The 19,475-nt window shown below is 41.5% G+C and overlaps 1 protein-coding gene across 8 annotated transcripts in view; it reads left to right on the top strand.

Moving 5' to 3' along the window:
• The window catches only part of fubp1 (far upstream element (FUSE) binding protein 1), a 42,035-nt gene that overhangs the window by 10,823 nt on the left and 11,737 nt on the right, over positions 1 to 19,475 (top strand). For 6 of the 8 annotated variants that reach the window (XR_013887829.1, XR_013887828.1, XR_013887830.1 and 3 more), the window contains exons 4-20: positions 1,372 to 1,408; positions 3,508 to 3,557; positions 6,317 to 6,388; positions 8,507 to 8,564; positions 8,794 to 8,956; positions 9,054 to 9,152; positions 9,249 to 9,359; positions 9,606 to 9,708; positions 9,805 to 9,905; positions 10,098 to 10,245; positions 11,538 to 11,698; positions 15,012 to 15,172; positions 15,263 to 15,342; positions 15,882 to 16,007; positions 16,358 to 16,441; positions 18,737 to 18,808; positions 18,894 to 19,051. Coding sequence is in view for 3 of the 8 variants with exons in the window: in XM_080195141.1 (XP_080051267.1) it covers positions 1,372 to 1,408; positions 3,508 to 3,557; positions 6,317 to 6,388; positions 8,507 to 8,564; positions 8,794 to 8,956; positions 9,054 to 9,152; positions 9,249 to 9,359; positions 9,606 to 9,708; positions 9,805 to 9,905; positions 10,098 to 10,245; positions 11,538 to 11,698; positions 15,012 to 15,172; positions 15,263 to 15,342; positions 15,882 to 16,007; positions 16,358 to 16,441; positions 18,737 to 18,808; positions 18,894 to 19,051 (1,784 nt within the window). In the remaining 5 variants the exon portion in view is untranslated. The remainder of the gene's footprint in view (positions 1 to 1,371; positions 1,409 to 3,507; positions 3,558 to 6,316; positions 6,389 to 8,506; positions 8,565 to 8,793; positions 8,957 to 9,053; positions 9,153 to 9,248; positions 9,360 to 9,605; positions 9,709 to 9,804; positions 9,906 to 10,097; positions 10,246 to 11,537; positions 11,699 to 15,011; positions 15,173 to 15,262; positions 15,343 to 15,881; positions 16,008 to 16,357; positions 16,442 to 18,736; positions 18,809 to 18,893; positions 19,052 to 19,475) is intronic. The other 2 variants (XM_080195142.1, XM_080195143.1) reach the window with 2 other exon arrangements.

Raw genomic sequence — 19,475 nt, forward strand, 5'->3', positions numbered from 1 at the left:
ATTTGATTTCCGTTTGGAAATAACAGTTCGTATTGGATTCATATCTTAAATGACTCAAGTGAACCTTCTCTGTATTGCTAATGCAATTATATCTGTTTTCAAATAAGGAAGCTAAAACTGTACACAGTACTGCACGTGTGGTCTTGCCACTTCCCTGTACAATTGTAGCAACACTGCTACTTTTATACACCATTATCTACTTTTGTATGCCATTATCCTTGCAATAAATGCCAACTTTCGATTTGCCTCCTAAATCACTTGATGTATCTGCGTACTAATGTTTTGTGATTACCAGATCAGCCAGATCCCTTTGTACCAACGCGTTCTGAAAACTCTCTCCAATTACATAGTGCTCTGCTGTATTGTCTTTCATCTGACCTGAATTCCATTTCCTCAGTGAGAATAAATGTGTTCTACAAAATAAGGCTCTCAACTCATTTTGTGAGCCTTATTTTGTCTTCCAGCTTTAACAAAATTTGTCTAAGTTTCTATCTTTGTATGCTTCATTAATTAGTTGAGAGAAAAAAGTCTTTGTCTAATCCATTTATGTCTTCAGGGGATCCCAGAATGCTTTTCAGATAATGAAGTACTTTTGAAGTGCCATTGGTATTGTAGAAAGTGCTGCAGCCAGTTTGTGCACAGCAACATCCCACAGATAGGAATGTGTTCTTACAGTGAGAAGATCATGGAATTTCAATTTCCTACATCCTCTGACCAGAGTTCTCTTGCTTTTAACTAAATGGTCACTCTTGTCAGGCCAGTCTTGCCTTACCTACTGTGTTGCCTTTTCCTGTGAGCGGATGAATTGCACTGAGTTACTGGAAGTTTAATGAGCAAAAATATTTGCATTTAGCTGTCTACTTTGCAAGGTGCTTCTGTATAAATGCAGCGTGCACTGTCACTCAGTTGGAAACTTGCCAGCTGAAGAGTGGCATGATTAAGAAACTGGTAATGAAATTGTGTCTCCACTAGAGTCTAAGAACCAATGAAGCCAATAAGGCATTCAAGAAAAATGTTGCCTAGATAATGGTTACAGTATGGAACCTACGACAGAGTACTGAAGATGAATACAATAGATACATGAATGGGGAAGTTTGACAAGCATGTGAAGTGAAAAAGAATGATATGCAAACATAGTTTTGACATATGGCGGGCAGAGACTTGTGTGGAGCATAGACAGAACCACAGAACTGTTAGGTTGTATGGGCCTAATGTAAATTCTAAGCAGGGTGCTCCATAAAATCGATACAAGTGTAATTCATGTTATTTAACTGACCTTTTCATGCTATGCATTTTCTTATGTTTAATTATCTTTCTGTTTTTATAGTGATTGACAGATTGTTGGTTAATATTTATTTTTTCCTCTTCAAGCATTTGGAGCACAGCTAGCTGCAATGCATCAACAGAGGTAGGAAAAAAAATTATGTTTTTATACAGTGGATCGTAAGATATTGCTTCATACTTGTGAATGTATCATGTCATTTTATGTGTCTTAGATAATTCACTTGATAAGATTTATTAAAACCAGCGCTGTGTGATATAGTTTCATCACTGTTTAAGTTAAATAGCTACAAAATGATTATATTACAGAGAAGCAACAAGTGGTACATTTTGATAGAAAGGATGAAGTGAGGCAATATAACGAGTACTATTAGAAAGGTTGATGCCAGGATAGGGAGTTTCTGTGCAGAAAGGTTGAAGGTGGCAAGGCAGGTTGAGTAGTTAAGGAGGCAGTGCCAGAAACCAGGGGTCAATCCTGGCCTTGGGTGGCTGCCTGTGTGAAGTGTGCACATTCTCCCCATGTCTGTGTGGGTTTCCTCCCACAGTCCAAAGATGTGCAGGTTAGGTGGATTGGCCATGGTCAAAGTGCGGGGTTGCAGGGATAGAGCAGGGAAGTGGGCCTGGAGAGTGCTCTTTCAGAGGTTAGTGCAGACTCAATGTGTCAACTGGTCTCCTTCTGTATTGTAGAGATTCTATGACTCTGTGGAGCCACATAGTATCTTAAGCTTAAGCAGAGGCAAGGAGACTACAAAGGCAAAGAATTTATGAACAACTTTCTTTTGCACTGACACAGCCTCAATTGGAAGATTGTGCTCTTTTCTGGACATTTATTTCTGGGAGAATATGAAGGCTTTAAAGGGAGTGCAGAAAGGATTTAAGAAAATGAGGGATTTCAGTTGAGTGGGTAGATTGGAAAAGCTGAAGTTATTCTTAAGAGAAAGTTGAGAGGAGATTTCATTGGTGGTACTCAATCATGAAGGGTCCAGAAAGGATAGATTGGAGAAACTGTTCCCTTCTGCAGAAGGGTTGAGACCAGGAAAGCACTGATTAATGGTATTTGATCAAGCCAGAAATAATAAGTGAAAAAAACCTATTTAGCAGTTGAGTGGTTAAGATGTGGAATGCACAAGTTAAGGCGGTGGTTGGGGTGCATACAATTGTGGCTTTTACAAGGGAATTGGAAAAGCACTTTGAGAGAAAAGGTTTGCAAGACTGAGTTATGGGCAAAGGAGTGAGTCTAGCTGAGATCTTACAGAAAATTGACACAGATACAGTGGGCGAAAAGGCCTCTTCTAGGCTTGAAAAATAAAATAAATCACTAAATATAAGATAACACTTGGCTTTTCAAAAAAAAGGTAAAGTGCAAGTTGTACATTCCTAAATGCTTACAGTAATATTAAATGATGTTTAAAATAAATTTAAAAGTAATAAAAGAAATACAATGTTTGGTACATACGGATGATATTAAAAGATGCACTCACCTGATTTTGAATTGACTGGGTCCTATCTAGCAGCAGAAGTTGTTGGGTGCAGGTAACGGTCCCTGGACTTGAGATGTTTTTATGACCTTAGAGGGAAATGGAAGGGGGGGGCAAAAGGAGCTGGTTGAAGAAATCTCTGGTGGTAGCAAGAATATTTCTGTTACAATCTAATTTGTTGCATAGTTCAAATAAATTGACTCAATCAAGTGATTTTAAAAGATGTGCATCATAAAGGTTGCGCAACAGCAGTGGACGTTTTGGTTAAGATGGGGTTGCCCTTGCATAACTTTATCCAAATGACAGCCTTTGGTGTATGAGTATGGAACGTTGGGAAGCGACATCACAGCTGAGTAAAATTCTGCTCAGATTGATATCTGCATTTGCCCTGTTTCTGGTAGCAGTCACTGTGTTGCTAACCTGATTGAATTTGATTTTTCAGTACTCTTGCAGCTCCTACTACGATAGCTATATAAATCAGATGAAGCAAACCTGAGATGTTGCTGATCTGTCTGCCTCATATTTGGTGCTATAACAAATTAAATAACTGGGGAAACCAGGGCCTGGATGGATGGGGTTGTGGTCGGTGTGGTCTCGTTTGGCTGAATGGCCGCCTTCTGCACTGTAGGCATTCTATGATTTTATGCAGTGGCTGAGAACTCATTGGAGAGTGACTGCTGTAAACTGCAAAACAACTAAATGCTGGACAAACTGTTGGGTAATTTCTGAATTTTTCTATAAAATTTAGGTCAATAGCCACAGAGGAATACAAAGTACCTGACGGCATGGTTGGATTTAGTAAGTTAATTTATAAGTTATTTAGTTTTGATTATATCACATATATACTGATGACAAGTGGCTCGATTTCTTGACCCCCTCCACTGCTTCAGTGTCATCCTGCTTACCTGACATCCAATCTTTGAACCTTGATTATCTTTGGAAAAGACTGAAGCTATCTTTGAGGGCCCTTGCTGCAAACTTCCTGCCTTTAATACAGACTAGTAATATCACCAGCTGCAGTCTTTAGCTGAGTCAGATGGCTGGTCCCTTGGCTGAACATGTGATTCCATGGCCAGAGAATGGCAAACCTGTGGAACTCTTTGCCATAGAAGGCTGTGGAGGCCAGGTCATTGAGTGTTTTGAGATAGAGGTAGATAGGTTCTTGATTAATAAGGGAATCAGGGGTATGGGGAAAAGGCAGGAGAATGAGGATGAGAAAAATATCGCCCATGATTGAATGGCGGAGCAGACTCAATAGGCCAAGCGGCCTAATTCTGCTCCTATCTATGTCTTATGGTTCTCCTCTATGACTCTCAACTTCTACCTCTGTAATAACACCTGCCTCTGCCCATCTGATGTTCAAGTTTAGCATCCACCTTTTCCACAACAGCCCCTGAAAAATATTGGTTTGAACGCCAAAAAATTAGTCAAAGGTGGTTTCATTTTCACAAAACCATGTTGACTTTGCTTGATTGTGTTGAGAGTTGAAGTGTCCCCCATGACATCCTTAATAATTGACGTTAAACTAATTTGCTTGTAGTTTTCTGCTTTCTGTCTCCCTCCTTTTTGAAGACTCGCGTTCAGTATTTTCAAATCTGATGAAACGGTTCCAGCATCTCTGGGATTTTGGAAAATTAAAACCAATGCATCTACTATTCTAGCATCCACTCCTTTTAAGACCCTCAGGTGAAGTCCATCAGGACAGTTGTTATAATTTTCTTTGTACCTTTCCCTTATAATTGTTAATGTTACAAGTTCTTCCCTCCATTTCACATGATTCACAGTTAATCCTGGGTTATTTGTATATTCCATGGTGAAGATGGATGCAAAATATCTGTTCAATTCATCCACCATTTCCTTATTTTTCCATTATGAGCTCCCCCATTCTCATTTAAGAGGACTGACGTTCACTTTACTTAATCATTTCCTTTTTAAATACCTTGCTATCTGCTTTATTTCTAGCTAGCTTTCCCTCGTACTTGTAAATTTCTCCATCCTTATTAATCATTTGGTCATTCTTTGGTCAGAATATAAAGAAGAACAAACTTCTGATCTGCTTAAATCAGAGCAGGAAGAGTTGATGGCTGAAACAAACTGCACCCAAGCCTCACGCCTTCCTTTCATGACTTGTGTGCATATCCTATTTCCGGGGTTTCACTTGATCTGGTTGTGACCTTCCCACGTCCAGCATTGTCACAAGTGAGATCAGTTAACTCAGTGTCAGTCAAACCTCCAAAGGAAATTCCTTAATAGCAGCACAATGGTCAGTATTGCTACATCGCAGTGTCAGGGACCTGGGTTCGATTCTGCCTTCAATGACTATGTAGAGCTAGCCCATTCTCCCCATGTCTGTGTGGGTTTCCTCTGGGTGCTCACACTCCAAAGATGTGTAGGTTAGGTGGATTAGTGGGGCATCGATGGCACAGTGGTTAGCACTGCTGCCTCAGAGCACCAGGTACCTGGCACTGTGGTCACTGTCTGTGTGGAATCTGCACATTCTTCCCATGTCTGCACGGTTGTCCTCTGGATGCTCCAGTTTCCTCCCACAGTACGAAAGATTGCTGGGGGATTTTCACATTAACTTCACTGCAGTGCTAATGTAAGCCTATTTGTGACACTAATAAGTAAACCTTTAAATACGTGGGATGGCCCTGAGTAAGATGTTCTGTCCGAGAATCGGTGCAGACATGATGGGCTGAATGGCTGCCTTCTGCACTGTAAGAATTCTATGGACGCTTGAGGGAAAAAGTCTGATGGAAACTTTCTATAAATTAACAGGCATTTTGAACCTCGGTGTATGGAGTATTAGAGACAGATAGGTATGCTCGTCAAAGGTTATTCTATTGGTTCTGAGTCAATGCAGAAAAGTAAAGACTGCTGTCGTTAATACATGTTGAATGTTTCAGTAGTTTGTGTGGCACATGTATCTTGGTCTGAAATATATGCTAGATAAGAGTAAGAAAATCCAATCTCTTCACCAACCACCACTAACTACCCTGACCTTAACCAAACCCCCAGCATCTCTACCACTACCCTGACCTTAACCATCCCCTAGCATCTCTACCACTACCCTGACCTTAACCAACCCTGAGCATCTCCACCACTACCCTCAGCATCTCCACCACTACCCTGACTCTTCACTAGCCTCCAGTACCCCCACCATTACCTTGACTCCGTTCCTCATTTTGAGGTTTGAGTTAGGGTTTTTTGTTTTGCTGCCTCACTTGTGCCTCTCTGTTTATGCACTCTTCACACCTATCTTCATTCCTTATCTGTTTCCCGTTACCATCTGCATTCTCTTTCCTCTTTTCTCTTCCAGCATCCAATTTTTTACTAGGGAATAGAGTTTGCAAACATTGGGGGTATCCAAAGCTTTTCTGGTTTTCCTCTAGAGGATAGATTGAAAGAGATGAGAATCACCGACTTGCTTTTCATGGAATCAGTTGCAATATAGTGTTTGTGGAAAAGTTGTGTTCGTAAGAAAATTTGACTTAGATGTGTGGAATGTCTAGGGTTTAAAACTGCATTTTGATGGAGCTAATGTATTTTTCTTTTAGTAATTGGTCGAGGTGGGGAACAGATCTCGCGCATACAGCAAGAGTCTGGATGTAAAGTTCAGATTGCGCCTGGTAAGAGTTTGTTCGTCTTGAATTTTTTATGGTTAAATCATTTGCATTGATATCGAATTAGAAGCTTAGTTTTGGTTGGGCTGTAATGAGCTATTATTAAGATACTGCTATCGTCTAGGCAAATTGTCAGAGAGCAATTGGAATAAACAGATAGTTAACACATTCAGAATTAGAATTACACACTGTTAGTTTACTCGAAACATGATAATTTTGTTCTTGGTCCTCCAGATCTTAATTTGATTCCTTTTGATTGAAGGGCATGTTCCCCTCTCTCTTTCTCCCATGTACTTATGTAGCTTTCCCTTAAATGCATTTAAGCTGATTGCCATAATCTCTTTAAATGCATCTGCCCTTAATTGTGGTATCATCCTTGTGAATCTTTTTTGCGATTTGTCAAGTCTTTATGTAAATGGAGACCAGATCTGTGCCCATGGTTCTCTGCAGAGTCATGGAGTTTTACAACACAGTGAGAAGCCCATCATGTCCACACTGGCCATCAAGCATCTATCTAATCTCAGAGGACATGGAGTTGGGGGTAGGGTGTTAGCGTGGATAGAGGATTGGTTGTCAAATAGGAGGCAGAGAGTGGGGGTCAATGGGTGCTATTCGGATTGGCGGTTGGTGACTAGTGGGGTGCCCCAGGGGTCGGTGCTGGGGCCTCAGCTATTTACCATTTATATAGATGATCTGGAGGAGGGAACCGAGTGTAGGGTGTCGAAATTTGCTGATGACACCAAGATTGGGGGAAAGGCAAATTGTGCGGAGGGTGTGGAGAGTCTGCAGAAGGATCTAGATAGGCTGGGTGAATGGGCCAGGAAATGGCAAATGGAATTTAATGTTGGCAAGTGTGAGGTGGTCCACTTTGGTAGGAAGAATGGTAGGAAGGACTATTACTTACGTGGCGAAAAACTGCAGCAGGCGACGGTGCAGAGGGACCTCGGGGTCCTTGTGCATGAGTCGCAAAAACCCAGCCTGCAGGTGCAGCAGGTGGTCAGGAAGGCGAATGGGATGCTGGCCTTCATAGCGAGGGGGATTGAATATAAAAGTAGGGAGGTCTTGCTGCAGCTGTATAGGGCATTGGTGAGGCCGCAGCTGGAGTACTGTGTGCAGTTTTGGGCGCCGCACCTGCGCAAGGATATTTTGGCCTTGGAGGGAGTGCAGAGGAGGTTTACTAGGCTGATACCGGAGTTGAGGGGGTTGAGCTATGAGGAGAGGCTGAATAAACTAGGCTTGTACTCGTTAGAGTTTAGAAGAATGAGGGGAGATCTCATTGAGACGTATAAGATGATGAATGGGATGGATAGGATAGAGGTGGAAAGACTCTTCCCGCTCAAAAAAGACAGTAGGACTAGGGGGCACAGCCTCAAGATAAAGGGGGGGCAGTTCAGAACGGAGTTGAGGAGGAACTTCTTCACTCAAAGGGTGGTGAATCTCTGGAATTCTCTGCCCGTTGAAGTGGTGGAGGCTGCCTCGCTAAATATTTTTAAGAAGCGGGTTGATGGGTTTTTGATAAGAGAGGGGATTAAGGGTTATGGGGCGAGGGCGGGAAAGTGGAACTGAGCCACGACAGATCAGCCATGATCTTATTGAATGGCGGGGCAGGCTCGAAGGGCCAGATGGCCTACTCCTGCTCCTATTTCTTATGTTCTTATGTTCTTAATCTCATTTTTCAGCACTTGGCCATAGCTTTGTATGCTATGGCATTTCAAGTGCTCATCTAAATACTCCTTGGCGTTATGGTGGTTAACACTGCTGCTTCATAATGCCAGGGTCCTAGGTTCGATTCTCAGCTTGCATCACTGTCTGTGCAGAGTCTACACGTTCCCCCCCCGTGTCTGCGTGGGCTTCCTCCCACAGTCCTGGTTAGCTGCACTGGCTATGCTAAATTCTCCCTCAGTGCAGGCACCGGAGTGTGGCGATTAGGGGATTTTCACAGTAACTTCATTGCAGTGTTAATGTAAGCATACTTGGGCCACTAACTAAATCTTTCCTATATTCCATTCATCGAAGCAACCAACCATTAATCTCTATGTTATTTTCCAACCAGTTTTCTAGCTGTTCTATTCTACTTGCGCTCTGGCTCCACGTGTTCTGACTGTATGTGCATTTCATTTTCAGACAGTGGTGGTTTACCAGAAAGATCCTGCATGTTGACAGGAAGTCCTGATTCTATTCTGTAAGTGTACTCCAAGTAGTCAGTGATTTCTCTATGCCATAATATCATTGCCTGCAGAATAATTGTAATGCATGGTGTTCGGGTTGCATACGTGGTTATGCATCCAGTTATCTCCCTGTTCTTGCATTTAAATTTCTCAGTAGATTGGGAGGTAGTTAAAACTTGCATGAAGATTTTTCACTTGCCCTTTCGCTGACTGTTCCCAAACTTCAAACATTCGATGTTACAGAGCTGCAAAGAGGCTACTTGATCAAATAGTTGAAAGAGGCCGAATTGGTCCAGGTACGCATCATGGAGATGGACCAGGTACTTCAGTGCAGGAGATCATGATTCCTGCAAGCAAGGCTGGACTTGTTATTGGGAAAGGTGGAGAAACAATCAAGCAGTTGCAAGTAAGAGTTCTGTTTACTGTCTTTGCTTCGTAAATGCTGAGACCTGGTATTTAAACTCGCAAAGGTGGGTACATGGAGTTGTTTTGTTGCAAAATAGGAACGTGCAGGAGTCAAGATGGTGATGATTCAAGATGGACCTCAGCCAACAGGATCAGACAAACCCCTCCGCATAACAGGAGATCCATTCAAAGTACAGGTACGAGGCAGCTTATCTTCCTCACCTTTTTTAGACAGTGTCACCAATGAATGAAAATGAGGACAAACTTCAGTGTTTTTCTGTTGTGTACATCAGCAAGCCAAGGACATGGTGATGGATCTAATTCGTGACCGAGACCAAGGTGGTTTTAGGGAGCAGCGCAATGAATATGGATCCCGTTTGGGAGGAACCAATGAAGCATTGGATGTAAGTACAAGGCACACTGACCAAGCAAATGAAATAATGTTTTCCAGCCTGTAATTTATGCAACAAAGAATTATTCAGCTTCAATCTTCGTGTTATTTTCAATTGACTTGTGTTTAATTTTTATTGTATTGACATGTTTGGTATATTGCTTTTACAGGCAAATCTGGCAGTGTTATTTATAACTGCCACTGGTTTTGTCCAAAGGGCCTCTTTGTTGTAGTAGATACTAATTATTTTTTCTCTTAGGTCCCTGTACCTCGATTTGCTGTTGGTATTGTAATAGGGAGAAGTGGAGAAATGATCAAGAAGATACAGAATGATGCTGGTGTGAGGATTCAGTTCAAGCCAGGTGAATTTAATACAACCTTAACTGTTCTGCAATTGGAATAAGATTTAATGCCTTTTCTTGTTGCAAAAAAAAACTTGCCAATTTTTTTATCACAAGATGATGGGACGACGCCAGAAAGAATAGCTCAGATCCTGGGCCCTCCAGACAGATGTCAGCATGCTGCAGAAATACTTACAGACCTCCTACGAAGTGTGGAGGTTAGGTTACAAATGCTTTCTTTTTAAGCATGCCAATTTAAATGTCTGTCGTAAGAGTGTTTGACTAGAATTTTCATTATCTGTACCTACACTGTATTGATTGTTGATAGCTAGAAAATACCTTTAGGATGCTTGCCATTTGGGGCCTTTATGTGAGCAGTGGTTCAGAAGTTTTTTCACTCCCACTTTTAGGCTGGCATGCCTCCAGGTCCTGGTGGCCCTGGACCTGGCAGAGGAAGAGGGAGAGGCCAAGGGAACTGGAATATGGGCCCTCCAGGTGGACTTCAAGAGTTCACTTTCACAGTACCCAGCAGCAAGACTGGCATCATCATTGGCAAAGGTAATGTGTTGTCATGAAAAAGTTACTCTTGGTTTCTTTTTAGTTTTGCATTACCTGCGCAAATAATTACATACCTTTAAAGACAGTGTAGTGCTTTCCTATTGAACAGAATTGCTGAACTGAAGTTAACGCTTTCTAATTAAATTGCATAGTGTTAACAGCTCAAACTGGCCATTCAACCTAAAATGTGTGTGTTGGTGCTTATGGTGCATCTAATCCTATTCTCATTTTTTTTCCATTCTCTTCATTCTTGATACTCATCTAGATAACCCTTAAATGCACCTGTGCTGTTTGCCCCATGTGTAGCAAGTTCCATATTCTAACCATTAGTGGATGTGGTTCTGTTCTTTGGCATTGATGAGAGGATTTGAAAATGGGCCATGTGATGACTTGAGTAGAAAAAGCTTGCTGGCAAAAATATTCTGATGTGATACGAAAGGCCAGTTGTTTATTTGGTTAAAGTGTTGAATAATTATACAATATTCTCAGGTGGTTCACAAGCAAAACGTTGGCATTTTAAATGCAAATATTGATCACAGATTTCCCTGGGGTGCAGGGAGTGCTGTTCTGATCTACCTGAGAGACTTTTAATTCACCTAAGCACGGTTTGAGGTAAAATAAGCAAAATACTGCAGATTCTGGAATCCGAAACAAGATAAGAGAATGCTGGAAATACTTAGCAGGTCCATCAGCATCTATTAGGATCAAAGAGTCAATTGATTGGAAATGTTAACTCTGCTAATACATGCTGGCAGACCGGCTGAGGTTTACCACGTTAGCTGGCTTGAGATGCTCTACTCCTGTTTTGTACGATTATATTAGATTCTTGACTGACAAAAGGGGTCAGAGGTTATTCGGAGTGGGTGGGAATGTTGAGTTGAGTCCACAGTCAGATCAGCCATGATCTTATGGATTGGTGGTGTAGGCTCGAGGCACTGAACAACCTACTCCTGTTCCTAATTTGTTTGCTTTTATTAGTCTGCTTTAGCTAAAACCTGTGGGGAATAGAGAAAATATGGTCATTTTAGCTTCAAGTGAAGGCAGATAATTGGGGCATAGTGTTAGGGGCTTTACCCTGCAGCTAACCTCTGATATATCTTATCTGAGGGTGTTTGCCACTGATACTGTTGTGTAAAATGGCTAAGCACTCAATTTCACACCACTTCCTCGGCTTTGACTAAAAAGTGTCGACACAATGTTTGATTACTGATTGTCAGTTAATCAACAAGTGAACATGTGAATGACACCCATGTTTGACAGATTAATGCCAGTTTTCTTGATGATTGCCGTAGGTGGTGAGACCGTAAAGGCAATTAGCCAACAGTCGGGAGCACGGATAGAGCTTCAGAGAAACCCACCTCCGAATGCTGATCCCAACTTTAAAATGTTTATTATTCGTGGATCGACTCAGCAGATTGATTACGCGAGACAACTTATTGAAGAAAAAATTGGGGTAAGCTCAAGAAGACTGTTTGTTTATTTAATAAGATCTTTGTGAGACAAAATGAATCCTATGATGAAGCTTCCTGAGAGATCGTTAGATGAGTTATTGCAGATTAACAACTTTCACTACTTTGAGTACATGAGCAGATTGCCATGATTCACTTGGTTTAATTGCTCTCATACCCCATGGTGTGCTTGTTTCCAGGCTGTCGCTAGACACTTATCTCTAGGATTTAGAAAAGGAATTTAGTGGTGCTTAAAGTAGATCAATCATGGTAGTAGGAAAGTCATTGATAAAATAATCAAAACTTGCTTTGAATCACATGTTTGGAGGATCTGCAGACTCTCTTGTTTTTGATTGGACTTCATAGCATATGGAGCAGCTAATGTTTGTGTAGCATTCCACGTGTAAAGGAACATCTCCATGTTTTATCTGAACACCAAGCAGCAAGTGAATGGTAAATAGTTTGTTATTTTGACCATACTGGTGGCGTTCCTTACTGGTGTTCCCATGTAAGCTGAAGTTTGATGTTTCACCTGTCTTACCTCTCTGAATTTTGCAGATAACCAAATAAGCAGTAACTAAAGTGCACGCTGATCAAAAATATACATGCAGACTCTGCTTTTCATCTGACTGTTTTGCAAAAAAACACATAACTGTTCCAGTACACATACAAATGCTCTGCAGTTTTGAATATCATCAACCCAATAGTGTTTATTACTGATTTTTGAAACTTACCAATGGAAAATACAGTCTGCCAGGTATGGATTCCACAGTCCCTGCATGTGGTGGCTGACATGTTGAATAATAGTTTGTGAAAATGGGGTGTAATGGCTGCTTTCAAATAGCAGTGCAATACAAGGGCCAGAAGGCTGCAAAGAGATGTATTGGGTTAGGTTTTGAGTGTGCGACAAGATGGTAGATGGAGTGTAATGTGATCGAGTGCATGGTTACTCAGATGGTGGTAAGAATAAAAAGCATAGTATTTTTTAAAAGGGATGAAGATTTTTAGCTGTTCAGTGACAATTGGATGTATTTGTACAAGGAACACAGAAGTTGGCGTGTAGGTACAGCAAGTAATTAGAAGAGAAATAACCTTTATTGCAAGGAGATTGGAGGATAAAAATAAGGAAATCATACTGCAGTTATAAGGGATTTTGGTAAGACCTTGCCCACAGTACTGTATGCAGTTTTGGTTTCTATAATTCAGTAAGTATATACTTGCATTGGAAGTAGTGCAACAAAGGTTCACAAATTGATTCTGGGATGAGAGGATTGATTTCTAAGATGGGCTATGAAAAGTAGATTTATATTCGCTTGGATCTCTTTGAAATATGCAAGATTCTGGAGAGGCTCAGCAGAGCAAACACAAAGATTGTTTCCCCTGGCTGGGGATCGTAAAACAATCTCAGGTTCAGGAGTAGATCATTTGGGGCTGAGGTGGTAATATTTCTTAATTCTGAGAATGTCTGGAATTATCTACCCCAAGGGGTTGTGAATACTCATTCATTAAGGATTTTTAAGGTTGAGGTACAGATTTTTGGTTTGTCGGAAACAAATGATGTATGTATTAGGTGTGAAAGTGCAGTTGAGGCAGAAGATTGCGATTGTTTTGGATGACGGAGCAAGCTTGAGGAGCTGAAGATTTACTCCTGCCCATTTATGTCTTAAGTTCTTGTGTTTAAATAATGGACAGATAGATGGAGTGGATTGGATCATTACCAGCATTGGCCGAGAAGTTGTAAAGAAGGATCTTGATGACTTCTGTGTGCAAAGAATGTTAATGGGGGCTTTGTGATAAAGGAGCAAATTGTTAAATTTGTCTAATGATGCATCATTGATGACATTCATCTCCTGGAGCATATTTGATTGTTGTAAATAGTCAAGGGGTGATTTCATGTAGTCCTGCCAATTCCAAAGACATGGGTTTAAACAGCAGGACTATCTGAGGACAATGTCAGTGATCCCCACCTCCAACTCACCAGTACCACCAGGCATGACTCTTCCATTGTCTTCAAATTATCAGATATGGAGTGCATCATCAAACTTAGATGAGCTGAAATTTTGTCCAGTTAAATATTGGGTAGATGGAATCCATTTGCCTTTGCTCCCCACTGTAGACTCAGTTCAGTAGCCATCAGCTTCATCTCTACTTAAGGCTGAACCCGAATGGTTGGAATCTTGGTGTCTCAATTTCACCCCAAGATGAGCTTCTTACCATTACCATCATAGGACCATTTATTTCAACCTCCATAACGTTGCCTGACTCTGCTCACCTACTGCAACCCTCATTGGTGCCTTTCTTATCTCTAGACTTGACTATTCCAACACACTACTGATCAGTCCCACTCATTCTACCCTTAATAATTTTGAGATTATCTAATCTCTGATGCCTGCGGTTTAACTTGCTCCAAATTCAATTCACCCATTAATAATCAATGTCGGCTGCTAGTTGAAGTACTCATCCTTGTTTTCAGATCTCTCCGTGACCCCTCTATTCTGTAATTTTTAGCTGCAAAACCCTGATTTGGATGTTCTGATTTTAACTGTTCCAGAATCGATTGCACGATAGCTTCCATGGTACTAAACTCTGGAATTCCTACCCTAACCGTTTGCTTCTTACCTTCTTTAAAATGCCCTACCTTTCTAGCTGAGCTTTTGATTTTCTTCTCTTAATATCTCCTTATGTGGTTCAGTGTCGAATTTTTCTTCAAATGCTTCTGAAAGCACCTTGGGGTAAAGTTATAGACCCTATATAAATACAAGTCTGTTCTCCAGTATATAGGGTGAACCTTAGTGGGTCCGTGGTTCTGACACAGTGTCCCAGTGATCGATAATGTAACAATACTTCATAGCGTCCCAGTGACAAATCAGGTAGTCAAATCAGTTTGTTCAGTGCATTGTTAATTTTAACGCAGGCTGCTGCAAGATCATTAACAAATGAAAATGAAATTAAGGTTTGTAATCTGCAGCCTCCATTTTTGTCACAAACCAAACGAAGAGGAAATGTCCTAAAATTAGGATTAAATTTGTAGTTTTCTGAATCAAGCATTGTGAAATTTTCCATTTTATGATGAAATGCTGCTATATTTATGTGAAACAAAGTTTTATCCACTCCTGCATGGAAATAATGGAGTTGACCAGTCTGAGAGTCTGGAAAATGCATTGATGGGGGAATATTTTTAATATCTTTTTAAAAATGTCTAGTTTAGCTCTCAGTGAGAATAATAAGTTGTTTTTCATATGGGCTGGTGCTCTCTCCACAGGAACCTCCCTATTTGTAGACTTGATTATATTTCACAATGTATGTTTGTGTATTTAGGCTCCTACTGGTCCTCCTGGGCCACCTGGCCCCCATGGTCCTCATGGACCCCACTTGCCTCCTGGCCCTCATGGGCCCCCTGGTCCTCCAGGCCCTGGAACTCCAATGGGACCCTATAATCCGGGGCCCTATAATCCAGGACCACCTGGTCCTCCTCAGCAGTAAGTAATCTGATTTAAATCGAACAATTGTTTTAAATTTGACTACAGAGTAAGGAATGTTGCCATTACTTAATCTCTCAACCTCTGCAGTGGTCCACCAGCACCGTATGCTCCACAAGGATGGGGGAATGCCTATCAGCCCTGGCAGCAACAGGGCCAACCAGATCCAAGTAAGACACAATTTCTTTCTTAACATTTTGCATCAGAGCTTTTAAAAGCAATCTACTGAGCTCCTCAATGGCTCATTTGCAGTATATAATTGGGCCATGCAGACCCACAGGGCCCAGGTTTGATTCCTAGTATGTGCTGAGTTGGCTTATCTCAGCCAGGGTGGGTGGGGTGGTATTATTTAGGGTTCCCACCCCTATATGCTATTCAGTGACCCCTGCTCAAAAAGCATGTGTGCGCCAGCATCAGTTGAGGTCAGGGTCAGTTTTGACTGGGATGTCCTGTCCAGTTAAATAGCTGAACAACTTTTGCACTGTTGTGGCTGAAACGTGCAGATTGACCACTCGGTTGGGATACTGGAGAGTAGCTTGCACTTGTGGCATCATACATGAGCAGGACCTGACACCTTCAGGGGAGGAAGAGGGAAAGAGAAGTGATTCACTGACCTTGCTATAATACTGTAATGTATTAAATAACTTGAACATTTTTATCTACAGCATTTGAATACCAGCAGTAATAAAATATTTTTAATCTATTGTAGATAAAGCTGGAGATGCAAATACAGCTGCATGGGCAGCATATTACGCTCAGTATTATCAGCAACAAGCACAGCAGCCACCTGCAGCTTCAAGCACTGGTCAGGGCAATACCCCAAATTCTGCACAGGGTAAATCATCGGGTATTTTTATTAGATCTTCTGGCTACACTGACAGAAATTTAATTGCTGCAGTTTTTAAAATCTTTTAAGAACTAAGCTTGCATCTTACTCCAAAAGAAATTTCATAAGCTCTGATTTCTTTTGGAAACCAGTATTAGCTGTTATAGTATTCTTGTTTCTTAAATCAGTGGCATTATGTGCCTAAATCACTTTACACAGAGAGTTAGAAAAGCTGTTCTCAATTAGTGTAGCAGCTTTTGGGTTTTCCTTATGTTACAAAACTGCCTTCTTCTATTCCCTCCATGGGAAATGACAACCTTGGTGTTAATATGATATTGACAGTGTTGTACTTTTATCAGCAGGTGACCCAAACCAGCCCAATGCGGCCCAGGCTCCTCAGACCGATTATACCAAAGCCTGGGAAGAATATTACAAGAAATTAGGTAAACACCTGGGCATGCCTTCTCAAAATTTTGGCAAATGAAAGGAGATGTGCAGGTTAGGTGGATTGATCATGCTAAATTGCCACTTAACATAAGAAATAGGAGCAGGAGTAGACCATCTAGCCCTTTGAGCCTGCCTCGCCATTCAACAAGGTCATGGCTGATCTGAAGCGGATCGGTTCCACTTTCCTGCTTTCTCCCCATAACCCTTAATTCCCTTGTCCATCAGAAATCTATCTACCTGTGACTTAAATATATTCAGCAAGGTAGCCTCCACCACTTCAATGGGCAGAGAATTCCAGAGACTCACTACCCTTTGAGTGAAGAAGTTCCTCCTCAACTCCAATCTAAACTGCTCCCCCCCCCGCTTATTTTGAGGCTGTGCCCTCTAGTTCTGCTATGGTTTCCAAGTGGGAAGAATCTGTCTACCCTATCTATCCCCTTCATTATCTTATACGTCTCTATAAGATCCCCCTCATCCTTCTAAACTCCAACGAGTACAGACCCAGTCTATTCAATCTCTCCTCATAGGCTAACCCCCTCATCTCTGGTATCAGCCTAGTGAACCTTCTCTGCACTCCCTCCAAGGCCAATATATCCTTTCGCAAATGCAGCAACCAAAACTGCACACAGTACTCCAGTTGCGGCCTCACCAATGCCCTGTACAGTTGCAGCAAGACCTCCCTGCTTTTATATTCTATCCCTCTCGCTATAAAGGCCAACATTCCATTCGCCTTCTTGATCACCTGTTGCACCTGCAGACTGGGTTTTTGTGATTTGTGCACAAGGACCCCCAGGTCCCTCTACACCATAGCATGCTGCAGCTTTTCGCCCTTTAAATAATAATCCCTCCTATTATTTCTACCAAAGTGGATAACCTCACATTTGCTAACATTATACTCCATCTGCCAGGTCCTCGCCCACTCACTCGGCCTATCTAGATCTCTCTGCAGACTTTCCACGTCTTCCACGCAATTTGCTTTTCCACTCATCTTCGTGTCATCAGCAAATTTCATCACCCTACGCTCAGCCCCCTCCTCCAGAATGTCTATGTAAATGGTAAACAGTTGAGGCCCCAGCATCAGTCCCTGCGGCACTCCACTAGTCACCAACTGCCAACCAGAATAGCACCCACTAATTCCAACATTCTGCTTCCTATTAGACAACCAATCCTCTATCCACGCTAACACCTTACCCCCAACTCCATGCACCCTAACCTTTTGCAGCAACCTTTTGTGAGGCACCTTATCAAATGCCTTTTGGAAATCTAAAAACGCCACATCCACTGGTTCCCCTCTGTCTACCGCACTAGTCACATCCTCATAGAAATCCAGTAAATTCGTTAAACACGACTTCCCCTTCACGAATCAGTGCTGCGTATGCTTGATCAAACCGTTCTTTTCTAGGTGTCTCACTATTTCTTCTTTGATGGATTCTAGCATTTTTCCAACTATGGGCGTTAAACTAACTGGCCTATAATTCCCTGCCTTTTGTCTGCTACCTTTTTTAAACAGCAGCGTAACATTAGCTGTTTTCCAATCTTCTGGCACTTCCCCAGAGTCCAGCGAATTTTGATAAATAATTTATCCTAAGTTAAATAACTTGGTTCCCAAGATGTGTAGCTTAGGGGGATTAAATATGTGGTGTTACGGGGATGTGCCTGAATAAGATGCTCTGTCAGAGAGTTAGTGCAGGCTTGATGGCCTGAATGACCCCCTTCTGTATTGTAGGGATTCTGTGATGTACAAAAAAATGTCCAGTCAGGCTAAAGAATAAATCATGTACAAAGCTCAACACTGCTCATTACTACTGAGTTAAGTATTCCTATTTCATCCTGGGTGGATTGAGTATAATTTACAAGTGGCATTGGCCTATAATAGGCATGATTACCTGGTCCACTTTTCTACTGAACTAGAGTGCATGACAAGTCTTTGTGCTGGTGCTAATCACCTGAAGTTAAAACTCATGGAATTCAAAAGGCACGTTGTATTAATATTTTATTCAAATGCATTGATTATTTGTACCAATATAATGCCTAATCATTAGCAAATTCAAAACCATTTTTGAATCGTCTTGGTTTTTCTTCTTGTTTTATCTTTAGATATTCCAAATAAATGGGATTTTAAATAGCCTGAGTTTTTAAGGAAAGTATTGGATGATGATGTGCACCCAAAATAGTTAGTTATTTTGCGTGTTAATTCATTACTTTAAAGACTGAAACTGTCTACATTTTATCTGCATATTCTTTGCTTAATTAGACTTCTTTCATAAAAATGTTACCCATGTTTTGTTCAGGTCAACAGGGACAACCACAAGGAGCCCAACAGGATTACACCAAAGCTTGGGAAGAATACTACAAGAAACAAAGTATGTATGTCTCTGGAAAGCATGATTCAGTTAAGTTTGAATCATCTGAATTTGGTCAGTGACTCGGTCCTGCTTGTTATTTCAGGTCAGGCAGCTCAAGCTTCCAGTACGGCAGCTCAGCCCGGTGGGCAGCCAGACTACAGTGCGGCGTGGGCTGAGTATTACAGGCAGCAAGCGGCTTACTACAGTCAGACAAACTCCCAGGGAATTCCCCAGCACCCGCCAGCACAGCAACCCCCACAGGTAAATTCCAATAAACAAAGAGTACTTCGGTTCATGATTGAGAGTGTGTTTTTGATTCGACATGCAAAAAACCTTCAAGTAGCCCTACTGGTGACTTCTGTGAGGTTCATAGATAAGTTGCTCGAGGTGGCAAAATTAAGATTGTACGATGTACAGAACACACTTTATATCAACACCCATGTACTCTTGAAAGTTACGTACACACTAAATTCAGAGAAACACATTTAAAGAGCATTGAATGAATGATGTATTATTTGATTGGCTGTTCTTACTTGAAGTTTCCCCCCCAACCCAAACAGGCAATGTGAAAAGTGAGAGCAGCTGTCCAGCACTGCTTAACCTTTCCTTTCACAGATAGAGGATCCTGCCCACACTCGGATGTCCATGAAATGTTTCATGTTGGTAACCACTTGTGTATTTCTAT

Source organism: Carcharhinus amblyrhynchos, chromosome 9 (genome assembly GCF_965287045.1).
Source record: "Carcharhinus amblyrhynchos chromosome 9, sCarAmb.v2.hapA, whole genome shotgun sequence".
Taxonomy (NCBI): Eukaryota; Metazoa; Chordata; class Chondrichthyes; order Carcharhiniformes; family Carcharhinidae; genus Carcharhinus; species Carcharhinus amblyrhynchos.